Here is a 12457-nt window from a genome sequence, read left to right on the forward strand (position 1 = left end):
ATAGTCATTTCTCAGATGATCCTTTCTGGTCACACCGCACATCCACCTAAGCATTCTCATCTCTGCTACTTCCATCCTGCTAATGTTATTTTTCCTCAGGGCCACAGTTTCTATAGCATATGTCATAGCTGGCCTCACTACTGTCCTATAAATTTTGCCTTTCAGATTGATCGGCACCTTCTTATCGCATAACACTCCAGACATCTCCCTCCAGTTCCTCCAACCCGCTTGTATCCTGCATCCCACTTCCTTCTCAGCTCCTCCATCTTCTTCCACTGTTGAACCTAAGTATCTAAAGTCTCTCACCTTCCTGATGACATTTCCTTCCAGCTCCAGATCTGTCTCCTGGCCACCGCCCACTGCGCAACACATATACTCTGTCTTACTTCTGCTCAGTCTCATACCTCTCTCCTCCAGTACTTTTCTCCATCTTTCCAGTTTAGTTTCCGCTTCTTCTCTTGAATCTACACACAGCAAGATGTCATCTGCATACAGCATTGTCCAAGGTGCATCTTCTCTCACCTCCTCTGTTACCACCTCCATCACAATATTAAACAGAAACGGACTTAATGCTGACCCTTGATGCAAGCCAACTGTTACTTGAAAACTTTCTGTCTGTCCCAAACAGGTCCGTACACTTGTCTTCACATTTCTGTACATTTCCCGCACCAACCTGACATATTTCTCCGGCACCTTCTTCTCCCTCAGACACCTCCAGACTTCTTGCCTTGGCACTCTATCGTATGCTTTCTCCAGATCAATAAATACCAGATGTAGCTCCCTTTGTTTCTCTCGATATTTTTCCATCATCTGTCGTAACCCAAAGATAGCATCTGTTGTTGATCTACCAGGCATGAAGCCAAATTGTTCCTTTGCAATCTCCACCTCCTCCCTCAATCTACCATCAAGAACCCTTTCTAGGATCTTCATTGTGTGGGACATCAACTTTATTCCTCTGTAATTTTTACAGTCTTGTGCATCCCCTTTACCCTTGTAGATGGGAACAAGAGTACTCTCCCTCCATTCCTCGGGTATATTTTCCTGTTGGCAAACTTTCATGAACAGGTCCCACAGCAGGTCAATTCCCTCTTCCCCCAGTGCCTTCCATGCCTCCACTGGAATTCTGTGGGGGCCCACCGCTTTTCCATTCCTCATCCTCTTCATGGCCTCCATCACTTCCATTCTACTGATGTTCTGCACCATCCCCTCAGAAGGCTGCCCATCTCCTCTGTGAGTCCTTGCATTTTCCTCATTCAGAAGTCCCTCAAAGTATATTTTCCATCTGTTTCTTATGTCCACATCCCTCCATAATACTCTTCCTTCAGCATCTTTGATCTGCCTCACATGTAAGATGTCCTTAGCTGCTTTATTTCTACATTTCGCTAGTTGGTAAATTTTTCTCTGTCCTTCCTTTGTTTCTAATTGATCATACAGATCTTGATATGCCATGGCCTTCGCCTGTGCCACAACTCTCTTGGCTTCTTGCTTTCTCTCTTTGTACACCTCTCTGTCCTCTTCCACTCTTGACTCATCCCACTTCTGCTTTGCCTTCCTCTTAGCTGTCACTGCCACTTGTACATCATTATTCCACCACCAACCCTCCTTCTGCTCTCTAATCTTTCCAGATGTCTCACCAAGCACCTCGATTGCACAGCTCAGGATTACTTTTGAATTATGTTTCTACCAATCTTGTACACTTTCCAGTCCATCCGAAATCCTCTCTAACACTCTCTCCCTAAAATGATTCCTCACACTCTCTTCTTTTAAGCGAAACCACTTAATTGTCTTCATCCCATGGCAACCAGAAGTTCTTATCTTCGATCATAATTTAAAGTCTGCGCACAGCAGTCGGTGTTGTTGTGCTACTTGATCTGTTGGAATTACCTTACAATTTGTCACAACCTTAAGATGTTTTCTTCTAGTCAAAATGTAGTCAATTTGTGAGCTGTTGTTACCACTTTTAAATGTTATCAAATGTTCTTCCCTCTTGAAGAAAAACGAGTTCACAATTGCCAGATCAAACGCTACTGCAAAGTCCACAACCCTCTCTCCTTCCTGGTTCATCATTCCCACTCCGTTGCCACCATGCACCCTTTCACAGTCTCTATTCTGTCTTCCTATGTGCCCGTTCAAGTCTCCTCCGACAATCACCATCTCATTTTCTTCCAATTCCCTCATTTCTTCATCTAACACGTTCCAGAACTCATCTTTTTCCTCTGCTGTACAACCAACTTGCGGGGCATATACACATAATACGACCACCCGCTCTTCTCCAAGACCCAATTTCATTCGCATGATCCTGTCATTCCTTCTACCCACGTCCAGTACTTCACCCTTCATTCTGCCACACACCACAATTCCTACACCATTTCTTCCCTCGTTATTCGCTCCAGAGTAGAACAATTTATATCCATCTCCCAGTTCCTTTGCCTTTCCCCCTTTCCACCTTGTCTCCTGCACACATAAAATGTCCAACTTCCTCTTCCTCATCATGTCTGCCACCTCTCTTCCCCATCCAGTCATGCTTCCAACATTCAGTGTTCCCACTCGCAACATCCTCTCCACCTGCTGGGCTCGCTTCTTTAACCGCACCCGCCCTTGATGCGGTAGCCCTCGTCCACTTCTCACAGCTGTAGGGCGATGTGGCTGCGCGTCGCTTAAGGGGTACGCCCTAGCCCTTATATCATTTTCTCTTAAACTCATAATCATAGTTTGAGTTGGCACTGAAATAATAATAGTATTTTTTTAACTCAATGATTTTTTTTTATTAAAGTTATGATTGCATATTATGCATTTACAAAACATGTTGTTCTAGTTTGTTTGTTTTTTTACAGTGAGTTTTATACAAGTTTTTCAGTTTTTTGCATGTGTCAATAATAGTTATTATAGATGGTAATTTATAGTGTGCAATTGGATAAGATTACATTTTTAACAGCATTTCTAGGATAACAATAAGTTATATAAATTTTACGATTTTTGATTTTAATGTATTTAAGCGCTGTAACTACAGCACTTCAATGTAATAAATAATTTTTTTTCTGTTGATTTCGGTTGAGATGTAATGTTCTCTGCTTGCATCCTCGAAGCTTTTTAATAAGCTTATCTGAGGATGACACTAGATATATATGTATATATTATTCATTTGATTGCTGTGTTGGAGGTAGGCTGATGTTTGGGAGGTCAAATGAATGATCTGACAGGTCCGATCAAAGTGAAGTTGCCGATATATTCCGATGTTATTGCATCTGTCATGATGGTTCACATTCATTTTTATAGTGGTCTTCTTTTTGAACTACTTAAGAGACTTTTTTTTTTCAGTGTGGCAGCCTTTCTATGTCTTCTGAGCGTTTAATTTGTATTGGCTTTGAAATTTCTGATCCACAAAAATTAGTAATTTTTTTTCTGTTTTTACTTTTCTTGCTTGGTACAACAGATTCTGGTTGAATGGTGTTAAATATTCGGATAGGAAGATTGGTGTATTGTCTTTCAATGCGTTCAAGTCCTTGTCAACTGGTTTTTTCTGTCTACTAGCTTTTATGAGATTGTCTCTTGTGGACTTGTTTGTAAGACGAACTATGACTAGTGCAGGTCGTGGCAAGCCTCGTTTTTTGCTCTTCCTAGGAATCTGCTTTACGGTTTGAATGGCGTTAAGCTGTACGGGGATATCAATAGCATGACCTAATTTTAAAACTATGTCTCTGAGGTTTTCTGTAGGTGTAGTTTCAGGAAGTTCGTTTATGATAAGCTCTTCTTCCTGTTGTTGCTAATTTAAACATTCGTATTGTAGTTTTAGAGAATAAAGTTCTTGACGGAGTTCGGATGTCTCTTTCATCAGATTGTGTTGCCTGTCATTTAGTGCGTTAATGCTGATTTTAATGTCTTTTGCCGTTTGCAACACTTCTATCACTGCTAAATTATTATGTTTGACCAAATCTTCATATTCGCTAGATTTTTTTTGTTATTTGTTCGTTCTGTTTGTCAAAGAGTTCTTGCACAAGATCTACTAAGCTGGCTTTTATAGTCTCTAGACGTTTTCTATTAGTATATTTAAGGAGTTTAAATTATATGACTCACCTGTATTTTTTTGTCTGCTCATTTCGTCGTCTGATTTTGCCTCTGGTATAATTCGCTGCGGCGTAGATGGCTGCCTTTGATGCGTTTCTTTGTTCTTCCTGCAGAGTAGGCATTTCCATTTCTCGCGTGTTGCATTGGATTTACGTTGCCAGTTTTTTCTGAAAAAAAAATAATAATAAAAAAATCAAAAAATAAGCTAAGGCCTTTTATCATAGATAGCTGGCCCATATCTATGACTAATTATAGCTGCAACCAATGAAGAAGCTGGCAAACAAGTGCTGCCATCTCTTGGACCTAACCCTAACAAGATAGGTCACTGTCTGAAATATTATGTTTCTACGGTCGATTTTCTTGAGTCTGGGGGGGGGATGGTATGAAAAATCCGTTTCCATGAGGGAAAACCTGCTTGCCCATGCCAGAGATCGACTAACTTGGGAACCCGCCAAAGAAAGGCATAGAAAAATTTCCTCCATTCGGGGACTAGACTCGAACTCTAAGTCTATCTTCGTGCGGCTTAACGCAGAGGATGCTAATGCCACTTCCACTGAGCTACACAGGCCTCTGATTATAATTATTATTATTATCGTCATCATCGTCATTATTATTAAAAACCTCCATGGAGTCAAAGACTCATTGCAGGAGGTCCATTGTCACAAACACAAATTATCATGCCATACCTTTAATTTGTTCACTATCTATGTGCTCACTTACTCTCAGGCAATGCATTTCAATGATTCACCACTCTCCATGCAAAAACCTGCTACTCACTCCCTTCCTCGCACTGTCCTTATACAGCTTCCAGGAATTACCACTGGTTATCTTCTTATTTTCACCCATTCTATGCAAAACGTCCTCCACATTAATCTGGTAATAACCTCTTAACAGCTTATATGTCTAAATCATATCTCCCTCTCCTCCTTCTCTCCACGAATTTCTGAAAATTGCATTTCGTCAGTCTGTCTTCATACTCAGCATTCCAGAGACTAGAAACCGATATCTTAGTCGATCGTCTCCTAACCTTTTCCAATACATCTTTATCATTTTGAAAACCAGGTGACCAAATCTGCACACAGTAATCCATATATCACCTGAAATCTTATACAAGGGAACATAACATCCTTACTTCTACAAGTCCGTTCCCCCCGCATCATTCACATTATCCGCTGTGTTGTCCTTACTATTTTAGTAACATGTCCCTGAAAATAAACTTCCTTGTCTATAATCACTCCCCGATCTCCCATCTACTCTACCTCTTCCAAGTTATTTCCACCGATTGTGGACTCTACATCCCATTGTGCTTCCCAAATTTCAAAATCTTACACTTTGCAACATTGAATTTACATCCCCACACAACTTACCCGATTCAGCCAGTGTATTCAACTCCTTCTCCCCAACTTTGCATCATCAGCAAACAACTGCATATCTCCATTCAGACCTTTCAAAATATCATTTACATACAAATTAAACAGCAATGAACTCAAAACAGACCTTGATGTACACCAGTAGTAACGTTCCTCTTCTGGGATATCGCCCCTTCATAGACAACTCGCTGATACCTATCAGACAGCCAATCTCCAATCCAGCGAACTAATCTACTGTTCAGCCCCCATCAGTTCCAGTTTAAATACCAGCTTGTTGTGTAGCAATTTATCCAATGCCTTTGCAAAATCTAAATATACCACTGTGTAAGCTACAACCTCATACAATGCATTTGTCTCTTTATTATAAAAATAGCAGATTACAAAAACACGATCTCCCTTTAACAAATCCATGCTGGCCACCAAAGAGTATTTTTCTGTTGCCAACCTAGTTCTGAATCTTGGTACTAACTAACCTCTCTAACACCATAACCACAGCCGTAACACTGAGACTGGTCTATTTACCTCTCTTATCAATCAAACAAGTTTATCCTCTTTCCACTCCTTTTCAACTTAACCTAGTGCAAGGCTCATGTTGAAAATATATGTAAAAGCTGTTGTTAACACTCAAGAACATTCCATCAAAATACATAGGGAAATAGCATCAAGTCCTACAGCCTTATTTATATCAAGAGTATACGATTCCTCATATATCTTCTGTTCACTTACTAACAGTTTCTCCTCCTCCTCCTTTCCCACGCATTCAAGTTCTGTATGATGTTGCATTCATAAGAATGAAATACCTTTATAAATTGCGCATTAAATATCTCAACTATATCTTCCGCAACTGTTATCATTTGTTAGGTTTCACCAATCAGTCCCATTCTTTCTTCTTTTGGCCCCATATCGAAAAAATTCCTTAGAAATTTTTTTAGCCCCATTAGCTAACTATTGCTCATAATGCACTTTTGCTACCCGTACCAAGAGAGTACTTTTGTACTTCTCATGCACTGATTATTATAACTACAGTAATGATCTTGTGCTTCTTCCATAATAACTTCTTCTTTTTCCGGATTGCATACGTAATCTATTGATTCATCCATTTCACACATGCTCTATTTACCCTCTTAACTTTTGGAATACATTCTAATATTTCCTTCACTAAATAGTTATTGAGTATGGTCTAAGCTGCATTGATATCCTTTCCATCCAGTTCCCCTTCCCAATTTATTACCGCAAACTGTTTCCTTAGCTTTTCATAATTACCAGCTTTATAATTCCGCATGTTAATCCCTTTCTAACAGACGTCCTGGAATGATTGAATTACTGACTGAATAAATTACTCTCACCAACTGGTGAAAGATTTGACAATTGTCTTTGGAGCAATTTCAGAAATTCATTTTCTTTGCTCCCAAATGCAGTCTCTTGATTCCAGCCAATATTACCCTAATTAAAGTTACTCATAATTATCACTACATTCTTACTAGCAAGGGTAATTTGCCTATACATTTGTTTTTTATTATCCTCCATATTACCAGTTCTATAGCAACACCCAACTATATATTTAATCCTGTTCACTTCTACCTCACACCATACTCAAATCTAATCATGTTTTGCTTATACCAACAATTTTAGGGCAAAAAAAAAAAAAAACTCAAGCAACGCAACAATTTCGTTCCCTTATTTCGAATACTTCTAGCAGCAGTAAACTGATATAAGAAATCATTTTTGGTTCCATACGTCCTAAGAAACATTACTTTTCCGATGTGACTGTTGAATACCTTCCCCAGTCCCACCAATTCTACAGCTTTCCTCACACCTAAACTCGCTCCCTCAGAAACCAGGCCATCTCGATCTTTTCTGGCCTACTCGCACATTTATCTCTGAATCTAACAACCACATGTTTCATAACGCGTTTCTCCGTCCACTCTTACTCCCTCCCCCATTTCCCTGTTTGTGTTGTGCTTCCACTCCCATTTACGTTCTTCCTGATATGCACCTCTCCATTTGAGACTCCCTATTTTTTTTTTTTTTTTTTTTTGCTCCTTCATATCACTTTGCACCACTTGAGATCTATTCACTACACTCGTTACCTCTCCTACCAGCAACAATCTCTCCAGCCCACTCACACCAAAACCATTTAAATGCAGCCTATCTTCTTTATATAGTTCGATCAGTCCTTCAAATTCATCCCACGCTTCACAAAATGCACTCCTTTCTCTTCACATAACTGCACTAACACATCATTCTTAATCTCTGCTCGCCCTCTCAGTTCATCACTATCATTCCTTGGCAATATACTGACTACTTTTCCTACCACACTATTATCTTTTACTCTGTTGCTCTCTTATTCCTGATATTTTACTCTGATTATTCTACCACCAGGAACATTCATCACGCCTCTAATGATGCAATCTCGACCGAGAGCAATTCTCGAATCATTCGTTACATCTTTCGCACGGCCATCTTTCCTTCCACACTTTTTCACTCTTCCATATATGTCAGTAATTCTTTCATTTCATTTCGCATGCACTTTACCTCTTGCCTCATCGTCATCAACTGTGCTATCATGTTCGGATCTAATATATGATAACACGAAGATTCATGTCTGATATTTTCATGCAGTTTCATATTATGCTTTTGGTTATTTTTGGTTGTGCAGCAGACCTTATACTGATGTTTTAACAAGGATATCTTAGGATAATTAATTGATTGATGTATCTTCTCCTGAGTGACATTCTGACCATGTATTTTTTGAACGCTTTTGTGTATGTATGTATGTATGTATGTATGTTTATAGTGGATACTTCTCACGATTAGTCTTTTCAAATGAGGGGAACTAAGGGTTAGTTTCCCCTCTACAAGATAGGGATATTGACAAGACCAATAGCCAATAAACAGATCTCATCACTCCCCTTATACACTTCATTGCTTTGGGTATAATTTCAAAACAACCTAGCAAATCCGAAAGTCTGGAATAATAATCATTCATAGTGCTACAATAATAAAGTATTATGAAATGTCTTAGCAGACTATCCTTATATTCACAGTAGATAATTATCTGTATTTATTATGATATCACTATTCATTAAAATTGATCGAGGTCTAATGCTTTCAGTCTTATCTTACACAATATAGGTCATAATCTTGTTGTGAGCATGAATCACAGCTACATCAGGAGGTGATAAATGAATTTTACTGCCTCGTGGCTACTGCGGTGTTTACTGGTGGCCTGAATTAGCTTATAATGTTGGACCTTTGAGAGGAGATTTTCTAGATTATCTTTTGCTTAGCTCACCAGTGATTCTAATGTATAGTTTAACATTCGTGGTTGGAATACTCATGACTTTTTTAAACATCTAAACGACCAAAAAGATAATATATATCAAAAATATACGTCTATTATCCATACTATTTTTACAGTAACTAAAGGTTATATTGATTTCAATGTACCCTCCCAGTCCATGTAATTATGGACATATACACACGTCAGGACTGGAAAGGTGATTAATTCCAACAGAATCATAATAGATGTTAACAAAAAATACACTGAGTTAAAGGATATTTGAATTGTTTTGTTTTTAGATAGTTGCTTGCAGTAACTCGAGATTACCATGATTTAATGCTTATATACTTTCTGTCTTAATTCTACTCTTCTATCTTTTACGGAAAAGCGAATTGGGTAGGTCACACAATCAGGAACACAGATAAATATATAGCAAAAATTGCACTAGAATAGAATCCCCAGGGCAAGAGGTAAAGAGGTGGACCCAGGATAACATGGTAAAGAGAACTAGAAACATAGTCAAGATGCTGGGAAGTTCCTGCAAGAGACAAAAAAAAAAGAGGCACTGAATAAAGTCAGATGGAAGTCGATGGTTGTAACCCTGTGATCCGCCGGGAGCGAAGGGGGTTAGGTAGGTAGGTCTACCTTTTACGGTGTCGGATTTTTTTAAAAATTCTTTCAACCACAACCGTCTCGAGGATAAGGTGGTTGGCCCTATGCCTCCCGGTGTGTCCTATATCTGTAGATGTGTGTGTACAGGGCCGGTTTGCCTGTTCTGGGGGAAGAAAAACCCTAGTTTTGGGTGAAAAACCCCGACTCCGTATGAGACCGGTTAGCTCACTTTTCATCGAAAGAGACAGATAAAGGTTCCTCACATCACTGACGGAAATCGAACCCACGTCTTTCGAACCAGAAGGCTTCGTCTATAACAACTGAGCTACAGAGACTATATTAATGTTTATATGATAATTATAAGTATTAAAAGGTCGAATGATCAATTTGACTTTCAAATGTATAATTTTTTGATTGTGAGTATTCGATTTCCTATTTGAATAATAAGAAAGTATAGAAATAACCGACATCTGAGTGCTCGATTTTCAGAATTTTCTGTGTAGAATTAAAAAAATAATAAAAAAAATCAGCTAACACCATTTCATTCTTTTTATTCCCGTATATAGGAAGTAGGCGAGGCCGTTTAGCCCTATCTAACTTTTGTAGACTGAGTGGGCAGTTCAATCTCCACTGATACCCAATCCGAGATAGTTGGCCCAAGGCCATGACTAATTAAGCGGCACGCAGTGAAGAGAGACGGCTCAACAAGTGCCTCCATCTCGTGGTCCATAACCCTAACACTCGTATTTAATGTCTGAAATAATGTGGGTTCTATGGTCGATTTTCTTGAGTTTACGGGACGAAAAACCTGAGTTTTTCGTCCTAGGAGAGTTAGTAGCTTGCTCCACCTTTGCAAAGAGTTGTCCTGGTGTTGTACTACCTTATCCTAGTCCTCAAGATACTTTCAGGCGCAAACTTTGTTTGCTCACACCTGGATAAAGGATGAAACTAAATTTATTATATTCTAACCAAGTGAAAAATAAACTTTCAACATCCTGTAGAGTTGTTATAAATTTATTTCTAGTCTCTTTGTTTTTGAGTTTTTCAATTCTAAACCTCTTCCTATTGTGCACTGTTTGTTTATTTTTCAATATATTTTCATTTTTATGTTAGCTGTTAGGAGAAAGTGATCTGAATATGCCTCAGCTCCTCTTTTAACTCGGACATCCAGGAGTGATTTCCTCCAGTTCCTTGATATAAGTATATGGTCTATTTGGTTCTTTGTCTTTCTATCTGGTGCTATCCATGTCACTTATGTATTTTTTTTATGTTGAAGAGACTCCCTCCTATTACAAGCTGGTTGAACATACAAAAGTCTATAAGTAACTCTCCATTTTAATTCATTTCTCCTTCTGCATACTTTCCCATAACAGTTTCTTTATTAGTTTATCATTTCCAACCTTAGCATTAAAGTCTCCAATTTTCAGTTGCATATCTTTTTTATTTGTTGTTTCTATACTTCTCTGTAGCATGTTATAAAAAATATCCTTTTCTTCCTGGATCGCATCATTTGATGGTGCATATATAGCAGTTAATATGACGTTCTGCTTGCCGGCTTTAAATCTAGCATTTAGTATTCTTTCGGATATTGGTTTCCACTCCATTAGTGCACCATGAGCTTTCTTTGTCATCATTAGTGCAACTCCCTTTGTGTGGTCATTCGTATTTTGGTTTCCAGAGTAGATTAAGTAGTGACCAGAGTTTAATTTGATTTTTCCAGTTCCTATCCATCTCGTTTCGCTTAATTCAATTATTTATAATCTATTTTTTTCTAGGACTCTTGAGAATTGGTATGTCTTCCCAGTTTCAAATATGGTTCTAACATTCCAACATCCCAGTCTAAGCTTGTCTTTTGGTAAGGTGTCTGTCACTTTCTTCTGCACCTCTGCTTCCTCAGAAGGGCTTTCACAGAGGTGCCTCATGTCCGTGGTAGTTCATGTTCTATTTTCTTCATACGGTATCACATTTTGGATGGTTTTAGTTTGCATAGGAAAATTTTTTTCTGAGACTGGGTTGCTAGCCCTGTGCTTAAAACTCCTCATTTATCCGGATTAGGGACCAACATGTCAAGTTGTCACTAAGCATGGCTGGGTTATTTATGATTAGTACTTTTGTTTATTCTGATTTTGCTAATTCTTACATGATTATCATTTTCATTTAATTATATTTAAAAATGTCAGCACACTCAAATAATGAACACTGTTTTTTTCTACAGGGACGGATGTATTTTTCAAGTTCATGTTACCAGCATTTTATTATAAACGGCTTTTTATGATGCCATTTAGTTCTTAATCTAAAAAAACTGCTACGTTGGTATTGAAGAATGTTGTTGCTTCTGTGTCTCCTGAACAAGTAGACACAGAAGCAACAAATCAAGAAAAGGCCTTCTGATGTTGGATTCCAAACATTAGTGTACGTTTCAGTTGTCATCTGGTTTTGCTATATTAAACATGCCCATGCTACTGTGCTAAACGTGCTATTCAAGTCGCCGCTCACTGCAAGTTCAAATTTTCCTGTTATCCGTAATTGTGCTTCCAATCAATTATATTTGGTCTCTGTCAAGCAAGAATGCTTCCACTGGCGAAAATCTCTGTCCTCGTATCCATGGTTTTATGTAGACGCCTGGTAGCGTGGCCGTTCATGATAGGACATACGGTAATTTTGTTTCTGGTGTCCAGCTTGCTTTTTTGCTGTGTCGTTGTATATCAAAGAAGTATAGAAATAAATTTTGCTATAATATTTTCTTTAGTTTAAAAGTTAGAAAAAGGAGGAAATATTATCATTCTCATTAGTATTATTATCATTTTCATTTATTTAATTTTTTAAGCGATGAGTTCATTTTTTCCTGTATATTTTAATTGATCTTCTTCCCTTCTGTGACAGAGGTCGCCATTATCTATGTCCTTGATAGAAAAGCCTTTAGTGTTTCGTTCTTGGTAAGTGTCTGCCATATTATTGTTTGTCCGCGTTTTTTTAATAAATAAAATATGTCTAAAAGGCATAGATTAGACGTTGGAGACAGTTATTCAAATAAGAAAAGGTAAGGAGTTTGTGTAATATGATGAATAAATGTCGTATTTTGCAGAAGCTGTATTGTCTTCTCGAAGTATGTCATTAAGCTATTAAT

At 38.3% G+C, this 12457-nt stretch overlaps 1 protein-coding gene across 2 annotated transcripts in view; it reads left to right on the forward strand.

Moving 5' to 3' along the window:
• The first annotated feature begins 12239 nt into the window (after positions 1–12239).
• The window catches only part of Dhx15 (DEAH-box helicase 15), a 158389-nt gene continuing 158171 nt past the window's right edge, over positions 12240–12457 (forward strand). Inside the window, exon 1 of one of the 2 annotated variants that reach the window (XM_090404090.1) lies at positions 12240–12266. Coding sequence is in view for 1 of the 2 variants with exons in the window: in XM_090404089.1 (XP_090260215.1) it covers positions 12318–12370 (53 nt within the window). In the remaining variant the exon portion in view is untranslated. Of the gene's footprint in view, positions 12371–12457 lie in introns of both variants that reach the window. The other variant, XM_090404089.1, reaches the window with a different exon arrangement.

The sequence above is a fragment of the Typopeltis vanoorti genome, chromosome 14, assembly GCF_054136105.1.
Source record: "Typopeltis vanoorti isolate ZY-2024b chromosome 14, IOZ_Tvanoo_1.0, whole genome shotgun sequence".
In the NCBI taxonomy this organism is placed as follows: Eukaryota; Metazoa; Arthropoda; class Arachnida; order Uropygi; family Thelyphonidae; genus Typopeltis; species Typopeltis vanoorti.